Genomic DNA, 23,492 nt, shown 5'->3' with positions numbered 1-23,492 from the left:
TTGGTGGAGCCATTACAAATTATGCTTAGACGAGGAAAAAAATTCGAGTGGAAGGAAGAGCACGAAACCGCGTTTCAAAATTTAAAAAAAGTACTCATGGAAGCTCCGATTCTCTCACCTTACGTAGAGGGAAGACCCCTACGATTATGTACAGATGCATGTCAAAAATCGATCGGAAGTTGTTTGCTACAAAAGCAAGAAAATGGTCAATGGACACCATTGGGGTATTACAGCAGACTATTAAGACCAACGGAACAGAAACGCCACATAGTAGAGCTTGAATTATTATCAATTTTATCAGCTTGTAAAGCGTTTAATTTTTATTTATACGGGAACGAATTTGAACTTTACACAGACTGTAAATGTTTGACCTACCTTAAAACCGCCCCTAAATTATCCCCAAAATTGGTTAGATGGGCATTACATTTAGAAGATTATAAATACATACCAGTGCACGTGAGAGGCGATCACAATCCTAGTGATATATTAAGTAGGGACACGAATATAAAACCAACAAAGGAAGACTTTGATTTTGACGAGTTAAATACATTCATGTCATTTGAGGAAGGAATAGATGTAGGAAAACTACAAGAAAGTGATCCTCACTTTGGGCCAATATTTCGAGCTCTCGAAAAACCAGAAGAATGTGACGGACGGATGGAAAGACAGGCATCTGCATTTGAAATTAGGGATGGCCGATTGTTTAGAAAGCATCGTTTCGCAAATAAAGTGAAATACTTGCTTTGCATTCCTTATTCATTACGCGAATATGTTTTTCAAAAACTTCACACAGACCATTACGGGGGAGGTCACTTTTCTTTCACAAAATGTTATAATAATGCATTAAAAAAGATCTACATGCCAAACATGAAAAAGTTTTTGCATGATAAATGCGCAACTTGCATCACATGTCAGGTTAATAAGAGAAGACCGGGGAGAACACCATTGCACCCCCAAACTTATCCGCAATACGCGCCAATGGAGTCAATTTGTATTGATGAATTTGGCCCTCTCCCATTATCAAGCACCTACAGGCATAAGTATGTGTGTATAATGGTCGACATGGCTACGCGCTTTACCATTGCTAAATCGATACCAGACTTAAGCGCCGATTCCATTAGTCAAGTTATTTATGATGAAATAATTTTAAAATATGGTATACCAAAGCAAATAGTATTAGATAGACTATCTGCACATAGGGGAAAATTGATGGAAGAAATGGCTGAAAAGTTCGGTATTCACCTAAATTTTGCAAATACAGGGGCACACTATTCTGCAGGTCTAGCTGAACGCATGAATGACGTAGTACAGAATTGTCTAAAGCACTATGTAGACAAAAAGATGACGAACTGGGACATTTTATTACCGTCTATTATTTTTACATTGAACTCTCATGTTCATGAAGGAACGAAACACACTCCGTTTTTCTTACTACACGGTTTCGAACCGAGGACACAATTAGATGCTTCTTTAGATATTTCATGCGAATATGAAGAGAACGAAATGCGACTTGAAAACTTAAAGGAGGCACGAGATTTAGCATACAGGAATCTTCAGCGAAGATTCAAAACCCAGAAAAAATATATCGAACAAAAGTTCAAATCACAACAATTTGAACCGGGTCAACAGGTTCTCATTCAAGATATTGCACAGAAGCCGGGTGTTCCTGCATGTTTCGGACAGAAATTTAAAACGCGAGGTGAAATTTTAGAAAAAATAAACGAGAATTCGTATCGAATCAAATATCTAACAGACAAAAATGAACAGAAGGTTGATACATTCGACATAAGAAGAATAAAACCATTCAATGTTGCACACGCTGAAAACGTAAGATGATTTCTAAAAAAAAAAAAAAAAAAAAAAAAGCGTACTAAAATCATTGATGTATTAATTTATTGGTATAACTAAACATATAGTTTCATAAAAAAAAAATAAATAGTTTCATTATAGTGAGGATAGTATTTTCTACTTTTCAGGGAAAATGCGAGTATTAGAAATTCTAGTCTACTGCATTATGGTAATGTATACTACTGCCAGTCCACAACAGTTTACTATGGAAAAATTAGGGATAGCCGTATCGCAAAATTCTTTTGCAGTGCACACAACAGAAGACATCTACACTACTTTAAAAATACATATAAACTTTCATGAGGCAATACCGATAGTTTCAGAATGTCCTGGACTAAAAAATATACAAGAGGGAATTCGGAAAAATGAAAGACTTTTTAGGGAAAAAATTATGAATACAATTCCATGTGCGTTTCAATATCAAAACGGTAAAGCATCTTGTATACATTCTAATAGAAACAAAAGATCAATATTTTCCTGGATTTTAGGACTTGGTTCAATTGGGTTATCTACATACAACTTAATACAACAACAAAAATTATCGTCTTCAATAGAGGCATTAAGGAAACATGATGAATTATTAACTGGAGAAATCCAAACTTTAAAGAACCGATTTAATGATCAAATAAAAATAATTCATAATGTAGTAATAACAGTTAAACATGTTCTTTTAGATTTTAGAAATCAATTGGACTATATTTTTTGTAGAATATCTGCTATTCAACAACAATTGCTTTCTAATTTTTTGATGCATACGGCGCAACAACATATTCTGGAAATGTTTTCAAATATTATGGCTAATGAATTTACATTCCATATTTTTAATAATAATCAGGCGCTCAGATTTTTAGAGGAACACGATATTTTGAAATCAACACTTTATATTCATGATTTAGGCCTATTTTATAAACTGTCTAGTATATATTTAGTACGCTTCGATTTGGAATCAAATAATCTAGATTTGTTATTACGAACACCAATTATCTATTCATCAAGCATATCAAAAATGTACGAAGTAAAATCTTTAGGTTTTCTCATTGGCAACAAAAAGTACCATTATGATTTACCAACAACAGCTTATTTGTCAAATGGAAAGTTTCATAGTCTAGAAAAAGGGTTATGTGAATGGAAATCTTTTCTTTATTTTTGTCATACTACAACTATTACTATCACACCTCAATCAGAATGCTTAAATAATATTGTACTGAATAAGACCTTAGAAGGATGTACATTGTTATCCGAAACATATAAAGCTAAGCTGATTTTTCAATATACGAATGCAGGAATATTATATTCATCTCATATTCCAGGATATAAAACAATAAGACTAGATAATCATATATTAGAATCGAAACAATTGGAATATGGAAAAAACCAATCTTATTTTCTAGCATATCATGAATTTGATAGCTTAATATTTAATAATACAGTCTTACCGACACGAAAATTAGTTGAAGTTAAAAATAGTAAAATTAATTTAGTGGGAAATTGGTCAATGTTTCATTTAAATCTTACAAATTCGACCTATATTTTAGACAAGTTGGCGGATGATTTATTAAATTTACAGATCAATTCAACAATAGTGGCATTACAAATATCTCATTCAACTATGACGTTTACTATTATAATAATATTAGTTTTGGTAGTGTTGTTGATAGTGGCATCAATCCTTACTTATATAAAAGTAGTCAGACTTATAAACAAATACAAAGTAAATAATATAGAATAACTGGCACCTATTAGACAATAAAGTGCAAGGTAGTATTAATCTAAGTTGATGGAACAACTGTAGTAAATATGTAAAAGTAAAAAAAAATAATAAGAAAATCCTAGTTCATTATAAGTAACAGCAATTTTTATATTATTTATAATAAATTAGAAAATTATGTTAAGGCACGTTAGCTTCCTGAACTAATTGTCAATTAATGCAATATTTTAACATAATAGTCTAACATTATGAAACTAGTCAAGTTCAACATCTAGGTCATCAACGAGAGAAGTATTTTGCATTTTGGTTTGGGCAGCGAGACGGCCCGCTGCTTTATCTACCAAAGGCCCATCGAGATTAGACTAAATCCTAATCTCCTCATTTCTTGAAAATCAAAATGTAAAATACATATATGTTATTATGTACAAAAAAAAGACTACTACCGCCACCCTAAAATGAAAATAGAAAAATAGTACTAGACTTGAATACTAGGGAGAAACTAGAGAGGAAAAGAATAGAAACACCTGAGTTACCTTTTAATTATGTACGTGTACACAAAGTAATTTACTTTAATAAAGTATATATATATATCAAATAATATTTTAGCATATGCATATGTAATTATTTATCTAGTATTATATACGTATGATTATAGTATTATATTTTAGTAAACCATATTATTTAATGCATATAGACTTAGTATTCATTAAAAAAAAAGAATTTATTATTGACCTATAGAATAGGTTAATATAATTTAATCACTCGTACTTGTACAGTAGATTGATCTCATGTGGTTTAAATAAATATGATTCAAAGAATCATTCAAGAAGTACCACATACCTTAGGTTAATTTTATAGATATGGACTTAATTTACGCAATTCAAAGAATTGACATGGTTCATCCATATCAAAAGCTGGATAAAGAGGCCGATTTTATTTTAAAAAGTCACTTAAAAAGAGACTACGGATAGGCCATGTAAATATTCATTAAAAAAAAAAAGAATGAAAGAAAGAATATATACAAGTTCATACATTCCTCCATTTCTTTTATTTTCAGAATGGAGACTTCAAAGATATTGCTATTTATCTCCCTTGGTCTTGGAGTGTTCGTTTTTATAAAGGTATTAATATATATATTCTGTATATGTAAGTCTAGGCGGAATAATATAACTACATTCAAAAAACAAGCTTCAAAGCCACATTCAAAACAAACACTACAAACTGGAAATTCCATCAAACTCGATATAATTGATTCATCGAAAACTAACACGAATACTAATACGCAACACGAGGTTCGAACATCTGACCCTCCATACGCCACTATTACAAAACATATCGACACACACACACAGACAGAGACAGAACATAATACATGTTCACCTACACGTACACATGGCAGTTGTGGACTTGAGCACATATATATGGATGTGGAATTACCATCACCACCTAAATCTCCAGTTACAACAAATTACAATGCTCAAATAAAGAAGGAACTTCATATTCCTCCTCCTCCTCCTCTTCCAAAAACTGGTATTTCAAAACCTATTAAGTTTGTGGGAACTAAATCGTCAAACACGGACAATGACAAGGAACAGTATCATCTCTCTTCAACTAAAAATAAACAAATATGTATAGCAAATCTTCCTCTCTTTCGTTAAACAAACAATGAAAAAAAATACTTACCTACTTGTGCGTCCCGTGTTTACGAATTGTGTCTACACCACATTGTGTTATTACGATCGATCAACAGTGTTTAGTGTAGTGAAGTGAATTCGAATTCAGTGTCATCATGATTTAAGTGTTTTCTTTTGATTTAATATATAAACAAAATAAATGAAATAATAATTTAACAACATCCTCGCACTCAGCTCACTGTGCACCGACTTTTTGTATTTTTCTCTCTCTGAACGATGTGGAAGCATCCCGGAGACTGTGTATGAAGCTGAGTCGCTGAGTCAAACTTGATACGAATATGATGCTTACTTAATCAGCATTCTTGTGTGAACTGAACTAATAAACTTGCTTCTGTCTCTTGTCTCTGAGCACGAATTAAGACGTCTAAACATTTAACATTGGAACTGATTTAATAATGGACAAAGTTATATTTGCCTTACTACAAGACTAGCACGCATATTGCTTTGTGCAAGCAGAAACATTTATGATTAAAATTAATATTTTTTAATTCCAGATTTTGTATTAGGGTTTCGCTATTATTATTGTTTTATTTTGTGTACACTATTATTGCACATTCTTATTTTTTATTTTTATTTCAACTAACTGTTAACTTACTTCTGTTATTATTGTAAACTTATTTATTTCTACTCCTGTATATAAATATATTCTGTCTTGCGTAGCAACACAGGATTCAGGCCCGGAGATGTAACCGGCCAGTTATAAACTTTTTATTTGTGTTGTACTTTGGTTCTAAATTCAACTCTTAAAGATGAACAAAACAGGAAAAGATTCCTTTACCTAAATACAGATTAAAACTCTATAATAAAATGTTAAGAATTATGTAATTTGTCTGCGAATTCGTTTTATGTGCTGAAGACAGTTTGACTTACATAATGAACTTCCTCATTATGTAAATCTTGCGTTGACAGATTTCTTCGTCTGAACCAAATTCCGACTTGTACATGAACCCGAGTTTCTAGGTCATGCCATGGATCTACGTCACTTTGGGTAACAACCTCAGCAAAAGAAATAGTATATAACCTCACTATATTTCCGGGATAGAGAGAGAGCAACCAGAGATTACATCGTTGATAGTCTCAATGTAACTGAGTTATTTGAAACAATTTTGTCTTGAGACTTCGAACATTAAATTCTACATCAGATAAAATTTGGAAAGTTACTGTTGTGTCAATAAGGACTTGGGCTGAGATTGGATCTGGAGTGACTGTCGTGGGACAATAATCTTCAACAAGAAAATCAGGTATGTGCTTAAGAAATCTGTCAACTGCCAAAATGTCTCTACACATAAACCAATTCACAAACATCTCATGACTTCACTAAAAATTAAAATCAATCACACATTTGAGGCTTGTATCTTTTATTCACGCCTACACTGAAAAAACAGCCTCAAGGTGCGTGTTTGCATGTAACAAAATTCATTTGTTTAACTTATTTTTTATTTCAGAAGAACAAACTTTGTCTGCGATTAACAAATCTGCTTTGTAACACGCAAAAAAGCTGGTTTGTTTAAACGCGATTTTGTTCAGTTTAAACAAAGTACAGAATTCATTGTACTATTTGGTTATTCCAGTTGTTAACCATTAATAAATCATTCATTTGGTTTCTGTAAACAAACAAAAATGGCGGCTTTGACTGGAGTAGAAACTCATCAGCTCGTAATATGTAATCAAGAAAATGAAGCAAATAGTGAAGCAAATAATTTGGTAGCAAGAAAACTACTATCCTGGGGATTCGCAGAAGCTATACCCAAATTTGCAGGTAGGAGGAATATGTTTTTAATATTAAGTATTTAAACAAATTAAATGCTGTAACTCAATGCTTTATGAAAACAATCAATTAAAGTGTTTGGTGTAAGTGTTATATGTGGTAGCTCGTGTACAATTACTTTATTGCGTCTGAACGGTATATAATTCATATGTCCTTATATGTGGAACAGCAAAGTAGGTCTACTACGATTGCCGCTTTTTATAGCTACATGATATGATGGAATTTCTTTCAAAACCCTCAGTTAAGAACACCACAGGATAGGATCAATTGACAGACTCTATTTGAAACCATGAAATGTAGGATTCCTTAAACGAATAAATACGAGATGTTAAAGTATTTAGTGTGTAGGTAAACACGGTGCCTCTAATGTGCGATGTATATGACAGTCATGCATACATTGTGTACATGTTCTTTGTATCTCATTACTAGGTTAAGTTTGCATAGGTTAGTGTAGGTTCTTTTCTGCTAAATAAAAGTGGTCACTAGTCCATTAAAAAGGCATTCTGGAAAGGAGCATGCAACTACACGGAACTTTACCTCTACAAGTTTCATGTGTAAACAAGTTCCTGGTTGTAAACCAAGTTATCAAAAAATCTTGGGGTAAAAAAGTTACTTTCAGCAGTGATGCTATTTGAGATGTTGACCTGCAGCTTTACGAGGGTTCCGAACCACAGGAATCCCTACTAGGAATCGAAACACGTCTCCCTCGCTGAAGACACGCAGTTAATTATATACCCACGAAGAGTTCATGATCATGAATATAATTTCTGTGGCATTACTCGAGCAAACGATTTTACCGCATTTTCACACATTTATTACATTTTCCGGTTTGTTTTTGCAGAACATGCACTAAATGAGGAGCTAGTGCATGAAACACGAACCAATTTCTGCTAGGTGGACACTAAAAAGCACGAATGATATCTAACCGAGTCAGAACCGGAGCGCAGCAGGGGAGCCCGAGTAGAGCAAGAGGTGTGTCAGGAGGGAGCAGGCGCGTCAGCGACATGGGGCATACGCATAAACGAGGATAGTGGAAGAATACGTAAAATATCCGCAATAATTTTTACTACAAAAACACTTAAGTAATCGTAATAATTCTTATCTACGAGATGGCTTCCTCTTTCCAGGATACTGATGGCCTGCTGCGAGGAAGAAGTTAGTCTGTTCTGAATTTTTACTTTTCCACACTTCGCACAGTTGATTTTACGTTTCAACATACCATGACGCTGCAAAGAGTAAAATATGACGTTCTTTATCACACAATTCTTTGTAATAAAAGCATATGTTCGCAGTATATATATCACAAACGTCCATTGTTAACTCGAACAGAATATTCCCGCCGTTTATTTCCACCTTCTTCGCATTCTTGCATTCTTCCGCTTTAATAAATAGTAATACTTAGTATACGTTCACTACGATCCAAAATGTATTTCAGTATGCTATCCACTGACATCGTATTTTACCTATATATTTTGTTTTTGGTAGAACCGTCTGCTCGAGTAAACCAATTTTTTCATCTGATGTATTGAAATACATTTTGAATGGCAGTGAACGTATTCTAAGCGTAACTATTTACTGAAGCGGAAGAATGCAAGAATGCGAAGAACGTGGAAATAAACGGCTGGAATGTTCTGTTCGTGTTAGCAATGGACGTTTGTGATGGATGTAATGCAAATATACGATTTTATTACAAAGGATTGTGCGGTAAAGAGCGCCATGGTATGTTGAAGCATAAAATCTACTGTGCGAAGTGTGGAGAAGAAGTAAAAATTCAGAACAGACGAATTTCTTCTCGCAGTTGAGCTCCTTCGTGGCTAAGCGGTTAGCGTAGACGCCTTTGGCGTGGAAGACCCGGGTTCGATTCCCGGCGGGAGCTCATGTGGTTTGGATTCCACGTTAATCAGTAGGTCCACGTCTCATATAGCCTCGCTGCTAAAAGGGACGTTAAACTCAAAATCAACTCTCAACTAAATTCATCTCGCAACGGGCTATTTGTACAACAGAAAGCAGTGAAGCCATTTTAAAGGTAAGAATTATTGTGATTATTTAAGTGTTTTTGAACGTAAAAATTGTTGAGGATATTTTGTGAATTTTTCCACTATACTCGTTTATGAGTATGCCCCAGTCGCTGACGCGCCTGCTCCCTACGGACGCACTCGCTTGCTCCACTTGGGCCGCCTGCTAACGTCCTGCCCTGACTCGGTTAGTGCTTTTTAATACGTACTTTTTAATGGCCACCTAGCACAAGTTGGTTCGTGGTTTATGCACTAGATCCTCATTAAGTGCATGTTCTGCAAAAAGAAATCTTAAAATGCAAAGTAAGTGTAAAAATTTGGTAGAACCGTCTGCTCGAGTAATGCCAACTCACGAATGAACCCTGATACGACATTAGAATAAAGTTCCCTCAAAGTATATATAAAGAAAGGCACCTTGGAATTTATAATATTTGTGCTGGCCTATTCTTAAACTGTGCGATTAGGGTAGTCAATTAAGCTGAGACTTGTCTATGTTGTTAAGCTGTTGGTATAGGAAGTTACATACCCAGAAACACGTTGTATATTTTGCTTTACTGTACTTTGTCTGTTTGTACTATGCTGATGGAAAATTTTGTTCCTAAGTACCGGTATTTCAGCTTCGTATTGTAAAAGTTACAGTGATATTGCAGCTACTGAGAGAATACAACTGCAATTTTTTACCGAGCAAATCATTTTGGTAATATATTAAAAAAAAAAAAAAAAGCCGACATCATGTGCACGTACAAAGTAGCCTAACAGAAACTGTTGTACCTAGGGGCAATAATAAATCTAATTATAATCGATTGTTTTTTAAGGTTGACCAGAGAATTTTTAAAGTTTTTTGTTTCAGCCAATATTATTTTGTTCAAATAGAATTTTTTGTTTTATTCATTTATGTTACACATTGATAGATATACCTTCGTTTAACCTTAACGCCCTCATGCAACAGCGAGGTAATGAAGGACGAGACCTGCAGTTTAAAGTGGGATATGAGCCACTATTCTTTGCACAAACAAATCATCCTTCACCTTGACTCGAATCCAGGATTGGGGTGACAGTGGGCTCAGTGCTGGAACTTCACGTCTGGTGCGTAGGTTTTACTTGGTATTCTCCCGTTTGCTCCCACTTTCTTCATTCCACCATTTCATTCATTCTCTTCATCATCCTTTAGTCTACCAGGAATACCCCTAGGACATAAAACTCAAAGATTTCATTTTTGAACCCAGATTTTTTTGGTTACAAAGGCTACCAGCCACAATCTCTTCCACATAGGAAATTTTTTAAAAATACGTTGTATTGATCTTGCATACTTGTGAATATTTTAAGAGTTATTTCAGAAAGATAAAAATACAGAACCAAACCAGAGACATTAGTGTACAGAGTTATGCACATTTTAAAAATAAATGGGAACGTCAAAACGCTACAGAATACGGAACATCTAATTAAGTCCAAGTTAGATTACCGAGTCAAATACAGCGATGTAATTTAACTTGCATTTCTATAAGAGAAGTGATTAACGATATTATTCGTTTGAATTCAGTCGTTCTTTGAACCATTCATATTATTTTGTGGAGAAGGGGTTAAACCATTTTCTTTCTTGTAGAAAAAAGTTAAAACCATGCTGGTTTCAACAAGTCAACTCAAGTTTTCAGCAGTTTATTTCTTATAAAATAAACTATGAAAAGCAGTATCAAGTGGTAGAATCTTTGCAAGCGCACAAACCCTTTGAGCTACGTTGGTAAGGAGCCCTCTATGTTAAATGACAAACCATCATTTCCAGTCCAGTAGGCTGTTCGGACAGAAAGTAAGAACACGCATAAGTGGCACAATCAACTTGCAGATTGCTGTTTGAGGAAACTTAGAAAATACATGAAATTATAACGCTGCATTGTTGATAGGATGAGAGCCCAAGGGAACAGCATGCTGTACTGCCAACGTTGCGTTTTCATTAAATATAGGGTGCCTTCCCAGCAGGATTGTCTGGTTTAAACTAGATAGGTTCAAAAAAAGGTTGAAGCAAACAAAAAAAAATCTCCAGTTCGCTGATATTTATGGTGATGTTTTGCTCATATTTCACACGATTTGTGTTAATTGCACCTAGTTTTCACCTTGCAATCAAGGAGTCCAGGCTTCAATTCCCGGTGGGACATTTTTTTTTCAGCTGCAGTACTCCCCGCTTGTCGATTGGCTAGACGCGCGCCTTTGGAGCATGGGATCCCGGGTTCGATTTCAGGGCATGCGGTGGCTCGGATTTGACTTTAAAGTGTAGGCCCATACCTCATATAGCCTTGCTGCTGAAAAGGGGTGCTTAACTTCAATAACCAAAACAAATCAATCTTCCAAGTGCATTCCAGAACGTTTCATGCAAAGGAGTTGCTTTGTTTAGTTTAATTGATTACTGAGAAATTTACTGAAGCAATTATCATTTTACAGAACAAGAAATTGATGATGAGGCATTTCCCTTGCTTACATATACGATGATAGAAAATTTGTTTCCGAAGATTGGACAAAGAGCGAAATTTCTCAACAAATATGAAAACTATAAGAGATCTCTGACTGTTTCACCTGTGGAAATAGGTGTAGGACTTGAGAATGACCAGGTACTGTAGTATATAAAATGTTTTGTTTAGAAATGATTAGTGCCGATTTCGTAGTAGCACCAAGTCAAGACACGACTATGAAATGGGTGCATATACATTGGTTGATTTAAATACCCTGTATTATTCAAGTAATTGTAAACAAATAACTATAACTTATACCACCTGGTATTTTGTATTATTTTCCAAATATTAAAGAATCTAAAATTTCGTTTTGTATTCACATTATTGAAATTATTAAGAAATTGAACTTTCTTCACAGGAAATATTTGAGAATATCAGTAGCTTACAAAATTTTGAGGAAAGCAGCAGTACAATCACGTCTTTTGCGATAAGTGAAACGAGTTCGCTTAGTTCTCCTGAAAACAAAGAAAAACAAGTGTCAGAAGAAACCAGAGAGGTTGATACCAATCCTTTCCAGAAAGTAATTAACGTTCAGGTGAGAATTGCTATGTTTATAACTCTGAAAAGCATGTAGTTGAAGAGAGTGTAGCGTAGTTTCTATCATTAGACTCCATAGGCATTTGTATGTATGTGTCTCTTCGTGTATCTAGTCCACGATAACTCGTAAAACAGGGGGCCACGGGGATTACGTTGTAGCGCGTTGCCGTGGTTCGATCCCAGCTCGTGCAGATTGGGCGTTTTCTCGGTGTTCTGCAGTTTCCTCTCATCTACTACATTCTTCATTTCGTTCATTTCTGAATAAAATGGTTTCTGTTCACGAACCTAGGTTTGATAAATTCTGAGTAATATAAGTTAACGAAAAACCCTTACCAATGCAAAAATCAGCGTGCATTTTAAAACAAAAATGGCTGCCATATGGAAACCAAAAGTACTAGAATGTAAATAATGTTCATTTTGAACTACGAAAATGTTAAGGCAACTGCACAAAAAGATTTTTTTTTTTTAATGGTCGAGCAACCAGTGTTGTATCACTTTATGTGGATTGACTCAGATGCTACAATTCATCAATACTTCGAATACAATTCTCGAGTGCTTATCCTTAGGAAAATTTTAAAAATTACATCACTTCACGTGGCTGGATCGTTACATGCTATGATTTACTACAGCAGTAGCAAAGTAATTATTCATAGGTTCTCATAAGTATTTTGTTATGCCGAAGTACATCATGAGCCAGCTACAACGTGATCTTTAAAACCTCCCTGAGGATAAACATTCGAAACTTGTGCTCGAAATATTAGATATATTTGAAGAATTATGGTAGTAATACGAATAATGTCAGGTTACTAAGTGACAGAAACTAATACGTGTTCTTTATGTTCCATTCACAATTATAGATATTTCATCACATTGAAACAATGAGGAACATATAAAAAGTTTTCATTAAACTATCTTTGAATGGCTTGGGGTAATATATGTGTTGTTCCGAAAAAAAAAAGTACAAAAACATTAGTCAAGGTAAGAACACTATCATGTTTACTACCGTCTAATCTCGATTTTTGCAAACTTGTGAACAGAAACTGGTAACGAGTTATACAAGAATCCTAACAATAGTGAAATCGCAATTAAAAAAGAAAAAAAAAATCAGGCATATGGTCCTAAGCTCTTTGTTTGTAGAAACTAGTACATCGTTTTGAGAAAAATAGAAATGTACTATTTACTTTTAAGAGATTTGACAGAAGACTAATCATAAAACTGTATAATTGTATTATAGGTTGTAAGAGATATATTAGCCCAGTCTCTTCTGGGAAGATCTATTTTAAAATCTTACCAAGATAAAAATAAGTTGGATGGAAAAGCAAGGAGACATATTGTATCCATTATAGTAGATCATTATATGGAGTTATGGTGTGGATTGTAAGTATATCTTTTAGTTATTTCAACATTCAAGTAAGTGATACTATATGCCATATTTTACCCTTTTTACAGGAAATCGTATATAAATATCATTTATTGTGATCATTGTCCATTTATCATTGTATTGGCTGCTTTAGTTTTGTCACTTTTGTATGAAAATTCAAGTCATATTGCTTGCGGTTGTTGTGGAATGCAGTTTGAGGTGTAGAATTTAACGCTTGCCTCCAAACAGGATTAATTTATGTTCACCAACCAAACACTTGGGAAGCATGATTGATGTTAATATGAATTTCAAACTGATGACGCGCCTCAAATATGGTGTTAGTAAATATTGAAAGATGTTTTCAGGTGTCTAATGCATCTTAATGGACAAAAGATATAACTTGTGTAAGGACAGTCTGAAGAAAATGCTTAAGATTCATGTAATCTTAAGTGAACTTTGTGATATATGGCATGAGTTCTTTATCGAGTGCAAGGGAAGGATTTACCTGTTACAATGGTTCACGAAAAGTGTGCTCCTGCAAGGTGAAAGGTGTGACGCAAGTGTTTACGCATTGTTAGAAATTTTTTGTCGATTATTTATTATTGATAGTTCCAGTTACTGTACTTCATATACTTGTACACTAATTGATTTTCAGTAGTATTTTATGGGGCCGCAATGGCTCAGTGCAGAGTTCTCACTTGGTTTGATCTCAGCTTGCGCTAGTGAGTTTTGTGTTGGAGAAACGCCGTGCACAAGGATTTTTCGAGGTTCTCCCGTTTCCGCCAACTTTCTTATTCCCCCATTTCATTCATTCTCATCATCACCATCTCCTTCAGTCTACAGTGGCAACGCTTGGCGTGGTCGCTAACGCTCTCGCCTTTTGTGCGAGCGGTCCCGGCTTCGATTCCCGCTGGGGTCACTCGGTCGAAAAAGTGTAAGAGAAAACAGGTAATTGTGGATTACGACAGGCGTTCCGGATGAAATAACGTCCAGAAAACACTTACCCTATCCTTTTTTTTTTCTTTCTTTCTTTCGATTTTAATCTACTAGTTTCTGTGCACTCTTTCCATTATACTAGTGAAGAAGACTTAGCTTTTTCAACATATTTTACAGGCAAGGGCGCCGATTCTAGGAGGGCCGGGCCCTCCCAAAGCTCGTGTGAGCCCCAGCACTGTTCTTATGAACATAGAATATTTGACATAATTTGAATGCATGATTTGTCTTAAAATCCTCATATATACTTTCTGCATCTGAATGGGCCCCCAAATTTACAGAGAAATCGGCGCCCTTGTTTACAGACTGCTAAATTTCAAAGTATGCAGTCGTATGTGGCGCTCAACTTTGTTTTGAATTTTGAATTCAGCGTATTATACTGTAAATATACTAAGAATTTCCAAATCAACTGCAGTGGTTCTTGGATCAAAAAACGGAGACGTTAATGACTGCTAAAATACGTGCTTCTGAGAAAAAAAAATACAGGGAGGTAAAGTATCCGAGCTTATCGCAAAGGTCAAGAAACTCCACGCAATAGCTGAAATGTAATTAATGTTGCTTACAAAGACAGTAATCCTGGGTTCAGCTAATAGTGAAATTTATGAACTGTCCTTTCAGCCGACAATCAATCGCAAGAAGTACTTTCAACTACATATTTCTGTGAAGTGGGCTTTGAGACTTTTGAAATTAAAACGTCAAAGAGAAAAGGCTGAAATCCGTCGGTCAGGAATGTAGAGCTCAAATCAATTGCCCTCTTCTGTCTCAATAGATTTTCATTCATTTTTATAATTTATTAATATATGCAATGTTCGATTTCTTTAATAATAATAATAATAATAATAATAATAATACGTTGATTACAGTATGAATTTGTATTGATAGTATCGTATAATAAATTTTGAAGGGAAATAACGTTTTGGTATGCCATGTAGTCATGCATAATTTAGACTGTCCCACGAGTAGAAAGAGGTGAGGAACACGGACCTAATATGAACTCACTTTCTATAACGTAGCTTTTGGTTACAGTATACAGAAGTTCACTTTCTCTGCAATTTTGTTTGTAATACAAGTATTTATAGTGATAGTAATATTTTTGCATAACCAGTAATTATATATGAGTACTGAAATTGTATATATTTAATATATATATTTTTCTCTGTATTCATATTAGGATATCAAATACTGCTTTCGAAACCATAGCAAACACCTTACAGGAAATTTTTCCAACAGAAAACAAGGTAAGTTCTTATCATTCTACGATTGAATTCAAACAAGGTTTTCATTATTGGTCATGTTTGACTATTTTTATAAGTCCTTTTTAACACTACAAATTTTCAAACAGAAAATGAGTAAATTGGTTGGTTGGTGAGTAGAGTGTAATGTCCCTTTCTCTGGCGAGCATTTCTGAGACATGTACCTATAGCTCAACGTGTGGTCTGCATCACATGAGCTCCCACCGATAAACGAACCCAAGATTTCATCGAAGGTATATACATTTATTATTTAACCACGAGAAAAGGCCACATAATGGGTAAAGTTTTCTTACAGAGTTTGGTCTGGTAAGAATAATAATTTTAAGGTATTGAAAGTTTCTATAGAATATAGTATGAAAATCAGGAAATTTGTGAATAAATTTTGAAATTGAGGCAGATGCGTGTATTCAGAAGCCTTGAATAAACCATTTTGTACAATACCATTCGAATTGTTGAACTGTTTTAACATTGTTACGATAGAAAGTGTATTGTTATCTATTGATACGTGCTTTGGAATACATAACTTAAATAGAAATAGTCTTATCTTGTGTGTTACGTTTTTGCAATTTACTTGTATGGTTCAATGTTCTTTTTCACTTTGTTCGCTGACGTCCCAAAATTCCTAGCCAGCCAGCAATTTTTAACCGTCTTTGAAGAAGGTGACAGAGGAAACGAAGACCATACTAGTAAATCACACACATATTTAGAGGTACAATACAACGCTGTTCTTATTTGTATAACTTACAAATCATTAATAAAAAGTAATTTTGAATGTAAACTGATGTAATAGTACCTATAGTGACACGTAAAGAGTGCTTAGTTGTCAGAAATATAGTGATTTCGGGAGTTCAGAAAATTCTTCAAAGTTGTTAAAAGCCAGAAAACGCAAATTTTAATAAGTTACCATAATAATCGTATTTTCCGTAGGAAATATATTTTGTGGCTCCGAAAACTGAGGGACGTAACCAGCGTATTGCGAAAGGAAAGCTCGTTGACAAATATAGAAACAGAAGGAAAATTTTGAGAGAGACAGGGATTGTAAAACATTACAGTTCATCACGTAATTTGAATCAAACAGAAACTAAGAAAGGTAAGAATAAGTTGAAAAACATACTCTAAATCAGATTTTGTATAACCATTGTTCCCTTTTTTGAAGGAGTTATTATATGAAGACATATTTTACAATAGTTATATGTGTAGGTAGATATAATGTTGTTGTATTAACTTAAAAGAACTTAAGTGACTCATGATTAAAAATTTTCACATTGATTCGTCTTGTTATATGTCTGTCGTATAATAATTGTCTAAATTTTCAAGGTGAAATCCCATCTTGCTCAGCGCCTCTTTCTTATACATTAACAGCAAATTCTTTACATGTAATGTGATCTAAAACAATTGCTGTTGATGTTGGAATTGGCTGCTGAAGAAGATAGGAGATCACATTGAAAGTTTCGGTAATTACTGTATGACAGACGTATACCAAGATTGCTCTTATGAAGTTTTAAGATTTAGTTTTTCGTAAGATTTACTATCAATCAGAAGAATTTGATAATTATCACTATTGATAATTGGAAAACGTTTTAAAAATACGAAGGGTGTATAAAATTTATGATGTGATTGCGTTTTTTTCGATTCAGATACTGAAGCTTACGTGACAGAGGAAAATCAACCATTAGGTGATTACCGGGCTGCAGAAGAAAGCAAACAGTGGTTGAAGTATAATTGTGGACCAAGTGAAGAAATTTTAATCCATTGGAGGAATAGTAGAGCCATTCGGCAAAGAGCAGTATTAGGAGAGAAGGTCTTTACATTTTTTGAGGAATGGCCTATTTTGAAACTGCCCACATCGTACAATTTGGTAAGTTAATTACTTGTGAAACTGTTACAAACGCTTGATGTTACAAGATATAGGATATGCCCGTACAACAAAATAATATATCTACACGCCACTTCGTCACACCATCGTTTTTGACTCTCAATGTCCCATAACCTATTGCTAAACACCTTGCATGTTATTTTTTCAGAATTTAACAAAAAAGTGACATTAAAAGAACCCATTGCTCTTTGCACAAAATGGAACTTCGAAGGTATTGTAGTTTGATATTTTTATGAAAGCATTCCAAGCGGATTAAAGTACAAGGCTCACATGCAAGTTGTATCGCTTCATCCATATTCCAAACTGAAATTCTTATACTTGGTGTTTTCGTTACTTTATTTTACACTTCGAATTTTATTTGTAATTGACTTTTGTATACGTCTCCCGAAATTAATTGGTGAAAGACACTTGGAGAAATTTTCGGTTACTGTTGCCGAAAACGCTTTATTTTTCGAAAACATATTGCATCCAAATGGTGCCCTTTCCTCACACACATGTTTCTTATTCTTTTTGAACGGTCTCTATTATAGCAGACATATGAATAGTTGGTACTGAAAAATGTAGCAGGAAATATTTTAAGGCGTGAGAGTTTGAAATGGGTCTCACATATAGGGAATCACTTTCCGTTACAACGTTATATGGCGAATCTTAATTTTAATGAAAGGAAAACTAAAACTATAATAATGCCGTGTCCTCTCATTCGCATTTCGAAGAAAGTACCACCATATTCTCAAATTCAGTGACGAAGTGTCGCTCGAACTTCTGAATTCCCTTAAAGATAGTTTCTTTGTCGTTTCCAAGAACATTTCATATGTTAATGCAGGAAATGAACTATGCTTCTTTTTCATTCTTAGGTGGAAGATGATTTCGAAAGTCTTTTCCCAAACCGAACAAATAATCTCTTCAGGAAATGGCCTGATTTGTCGGGCAAATTGTATGAATTGATGAAAACGAGGGTGAATGAAAAAGACGTCGCTCCATATTTAAAACTTGTTGATGAGTCAGTTAAAGAAGGTGAGTTAAAGTGAAAAACCTGTTCATTATACGTCTATGTGTAATCGTTTTAAATCAAAAGGAAATTGAAGAAAATATTCATAGATGCTTAGCTAAACAGCTATAGCTTCTGGTAACTCCTACATAACTAATATCGTATCTTTAAAATCCATATAGAACATTGTATTCCAAGGAAATAAAAAAAGAAAAAAAGTTGTACGATCTACTTCTCTTACCGTTTCTGAAACTGAATGTACTTATATATCAACTAAAATACAAGTTGCAACTAGATATTACAAGCTTAGAAAAAAATCGCCAAAAAAGACAAAATCTTGAAAATAGGGGGGAAAAAGACATTAAAATTTCCTTTAAAGCACTCGTAAACAGTAACAAAGTAAGAATTTGGAAAGCGCATGTTCGCAATACATATATATATATATATATATATATATATATATATATATATATATATATATATATATATATATATATATATATATATATATATATATATATATATATATATATATATTTACAATTTGTATTATAAACATAGGCATCCCGCATAAAATTATTTGATCAAAAATAGGATAAATAATATTTGAAACTTGAACACTCATACTCTTTGATTGTAGAAAAAGTTTGATTTGCTTCAAATATATGAATGTATGAAATACAATGAGTGAAAATACGCATGGCTAGATCGCGGCTCTAGCCCGGGACGTTCGGCCTACCTCTCACCATTTAAGTGGAGGTTCCAAGGTAGGATCCCGGTCTAGTTATGCGATTTTTCACTTCGTACTTCATGATATTTGCGCCTACAGAACATCTGGTTTCATAAAAGTCGGTTGTTTCCTTAATTAACAAATATAATTAAATGAAGATGTAATATAATATTCACATTCCAGGCTTTAGATTAATTTTTCATTGAAGTACGCTATCCTCACTAACGTAATTTTCTTTCCTATTTGAAAGAGCAGTATTTTCAAAATTGAAAAAGGAGCATTTTTATACAACAATGTTTTGATGTTCCGTACAAACACTGAAACACGAAGGGGGGCGCGGTGGGTCAGTGGTAGAGCGTTCACCTCCGGTGCTTGCGGTCCCTGGTTCGATCCCAGCTCGCGCCGTGTGGACTTTGTGGTGGACAAACACCGTGCTCGTTGGTTTTCTCGGGGTTCTCCCGTTTCCTCCCACTTTCTTCATTTCACCATTTCACTCATCTCTCATTATCACCGTCTCCTTTAGCTTAACTGGCATAAAAGTGGGACGTTAAACTTAAAGATTTCATTTCATTTCACTGAAACACGAGTTGTGAAACAAAATATGCCACCAGAGATGTTTCAAATCAATACTATAACGTTTGGGAGATAATTCCTCACACTAAGACAAGAAGTATACATCAACCTGGGTGAAGAAATACGTTATCTAGGGATTATAAGCTGGTAAAAACGTGAAAAAATGATAAAGGTCCATAGCTTCAATACTATAGGACCTATTTTAGTCGGATCAGGACATCGTTTACTAACTAGTATGCTCTATCCAAATATCCATGTTTCACAGTTGTGCTGTACTTGAGCACTACTTTTTATAGAGGGAGTTAGGGTATGAAAAAATAATTTAGAGTACTATATATCAGTTCCCTTCCATCTGCAGATTAGCTTTTGAAATCCACTAAATGGTGAAAAAGGGACAATTTCTCACGAAAAATGCGGAAAAAGACATTTACACGAAAACAGGCAAGATAAAATTTCATCAAATAATTTCTTTTCTCATGATTCGTATACGCGTCATTCCTATTTTTCTGTATGTCCACCCATAAAAAGTAATCATTTTTCTAAACATCCGATGTCTAGTTATAACACAGCTCGGTACATAGCAACTGAAAAAAAAAAAACGTGAGTAATAGAATTTTCGGATTTTCTTCTTCGTTCTTTCTTATAATTATACTGTTTGTAGCTCTGAAAAAACATTAATCGCATTATCTTATTTCGTTCGAAGTGAAAGAAATTCTTTAAAACAACATTTACATTATATGTAATGCGACATTTATAACTAGTTATAAACATTTTCTTTGCAGATGTAAGAAATTTTGGTATATTTTCGCTGCTTCCATTTGTATGTCGTCCTTCAATACATTCCTGTTCTGGAAATAAAAAGTGGAAACCGTCTTGCCAAGAATCTGTAGACGGATTTATATCTTATGTGAAGGTAATTAACTGATACTATTGTATTGCATTGATAAAATTAAAACTTGACATACCACATCATGTGATAGGGCCTGCTGCTTTGATGTATTTCTCGCCATTTATTGTATGTGTAGTCATAATTATTATTTTCATTACTCGTAACATCTTGTTTAACATTTATAACAGATTGGACGCTACCCATTTTATAAACATATTAGCAGGGTTCTTGCAAATCAGGGAAACCCTGGATAGAGAAAATAAGGTGATATGAAAAAGTGACTGAGAGTGATACTTAAGCAGGAAATCAGAGAAAATTGGAGATTTTTTGCTTAGGGAATGAAAAATGTTTCGGTGTTTTATATGATGAGATACAAGCCGGCAATAATTCAAACACGGAAGACCAATGAAGCAAACTCAGGGCAACACGTGCTCTGGTATGTCATAATATACACACTAGTTAGCATCTTATTTCAGAAATCGAAATTGCAATATATTATATCGTGAAAATAAGGTGGTACCTTCTAATATATTTTTAGGTAACTTATGGTTTCTTAGTGACAGTGCCTGATAGCTCCCTACTACGGATCCGGAGGAGGTAGATCAAAGAATTAACGTTTTCTTTTGCATTTTAGATACATTCATTAAAATGTCTAGAGCAACGAATTTTAACCTTGCATGGTGCAAATCGGACTAAGATTTTGAGTGTAATTTTTGTAACGAAAACACTTGCTTTACGTAACGAATCTACTTTTAGTACATATAACATATGAAAATAAATACATCGATATTTACATATTATTTATCCCTATTGCGATCTGCTAATTACTAGTAAATTAGAACTGAAAAACAAGTTTTGAAGATAAGAAAAATTAAAAGACTTCCTTCAAAAGGCACGGCTACATCTTGTTCAGATAGGACGCCTTGCAATAAAGTTTAAAGGTGATCTTTTCAAAATTAGAAGTCGGAAGTTACAGGTAATTCACCAGTATTGTATTTCATATGGTCTTGGGATTTTTTATTTATAATTTTCCAAGGCTACAATTTTCAACAATTATGTAAAAATCAAGTTCTAAACCAATATTGGTTTTGAGAAAATTCACAAAGGATCAATATTATTCTCGAATAATTAGAAATTTTTCACCCGATTCAGAAATTTATTCACTAAAAAATGTCTGTGTTCAGTAATTTTTTTTTAACTTTAAAGAAAAATAATTAGGCGACATTTAAAAAAATTGGAAAGTATTTTTAAAATTACCGATTTTTTTAAACTATCCAGTTACAGATTTATTTATTTATTTTTAGTTTACCGTTGAGAAATATGCTCCAATTCTAAAGGAGAATGTGTCTCACTTCCTCCCTGTATTTTATTATAGAAGTCACATTTCATGTGTCAAAATCCTAGAATAGAGTTGATGCTGAACGGAAAATGCATATATTAATTAATACTGCTTACTTTCAGGTTATGGGCGATGTTCAGGCGAAACTGGAAGAAAGAAAAAACCTGTTGGCCACACATCAATTCACCCTTCAGCCATTTATTGTCGCGGTTGGAAACACAATGTTGGACATAAGGGACTATTATGTGATAATAGATCAGGTGCAGTATCATTTCAACAGTATTGTCAAGGCCGTGGATGTTTGCTTTAAATGCTTTTTTGTAATGCAAATTAAATATCCTGTAGAATGTGAACAAGTTTGGCTTCTAATTCAGAGACTTGTGTACGAAATTACAACGGCACATGACAAGAAAATAATGTCAGTTTCCACACTTATGAATGACCTTGCTTAAGATGTACATAGAAGGTATCATTCAAGTTTTGTAACTTGTAATATAATTCATTAAGGTAAAATAAGGCGTATTTCGTTTGTATGTAATACTGATCCTCAACGTGAAATAATATATTACAAGTGTTGTGTTACTTTATTTTTATATTTCAGAATGCCAATTTGCTTTATTTGTAAAAAGGATAAACTAGGGATTAGAAATCTTATTCTGCACTTAAAATATCACCATCACAGATTAGAATATTGTATTTTTAAATGTATAGAGAATGGATGTTGTAGGTCATTTCAGTCTTCTGGTGTCTTTAGTCGTCATTTACGAAACAAACATAAATGTATAGAAAAGTATATCCCTGTAAGAAGTACTCTAACTACAGCTCGTGATCCTCTTTGTACTACGAATGACAATAGTAATGTTACTTCCCCCAATACAGAAGTAAATGAAAATCGCGCTTGTACTAGTGAAGACATGCCGTTAAACGAGGAAACAGTTTGTTGTAATTTCAAAAATTTCGTAGGAAAAGAAGTGGAGCTATTGATTGCAAAATTGTATAGTAATCCCTTGCTTACACGCTCTAGTGTTCAAGACATTTTCTCCGATTTTAGTGAATTTCTTCATAACATCATAAATTCAGATTTGAAAAGGGAAATCTTAAATATTGAAACAGGTAATGGAACAGAGAGAAACAGCGAGAATGTATTGGCAATGTTAGAGTCCTTAGAAAGTTCATTTTCGATATGCTCCACAGAGTATATGCGTTTTTCGAAATTGAAAGAAACTGGATATTTTGTTCATCCGAAAACAGTCATTTTAGGTACAGCAAATAGAAGCAGAAAAGTTAATGGCAGTGCCACTCTAGTACCTGAGGTTGTCTCTGCTCACTACATTTCTTTAAAAGACACTATGAAAATGTTTTTTGAGTTACCAAATGCTTTCCAAGCTTGTTTGCAATATATGAGCGAACTGGAAAACCA

General features: G+C 34.0%; 2 protein-coding genes across 3 annotated transcripts in view; one reads left to right on the top strand and one right to left on the bottom strand.

The window, feature by feature from the left end:
• LOC145686388 (NFU1 iron-sulfur cluster scaffold homolog, mitochondrial-like) overlaps positions 1-23,492 on the bottom strand; it is a 67,086-nt gene that overhangs the window by 17,619 nt on the left and 25,975 nt on the right. The gene's annotated exons all lie outside the window — the stretch shown is intronic.
• Positions 6,854-22,533, top strand: LOC145686387 (uncharacterized). Of its 2 annotated transcripts, XM_081759660.1 has the most exons (10): positions 6,856-7,009; positions 11,467-11,633; positions 11,893-12,069; positions 13,306-13,448; positions 15,596-15,662; positions 16,605-16,767; positions 17,315-17,535; positions 18,408-18,567; positions 20,627-20,757; positions 22,195-22,533. In XM_081759660.1, the coding sequence occupies exons 1-10, from the start codon at positions 6,871-6,873 to the stop codon at positions 22,522-22,524; spliced, it is 1,698 nt and encodes a 565-aa protein (XP_081615786.1). In that variant the 5' UTR covers positions 6,856-6,870; the 3' UTR covers positions 22,525-22,533. The 2 variants fall into 2 exon arrangements, with proteins under 2 accessions (XP_081615787.1, XP_081615786.1); XM_081759661.1 differs by lacking the exons at positions 13,306-13,448; positions 16,605-16,767 and having other exon boundaries at positions 6,854-7,009.

Source organism: Thermobia domestica, chromosome 5 (genome assembly GCF_964235325.1).
Source record: "Thermobia domestica chromosome 5, izTheDome1.hap1.1, whole genome shotgun sequence".
NCBI lineage: Eukaryota > Metazoa > Arthropoda > Insecta > Zygentoma > Lepismatidae > Thermobia > Thermobia domestica.
This window is presented reverse-complemented; position numbering and strand designations above follow the sequence as displayed.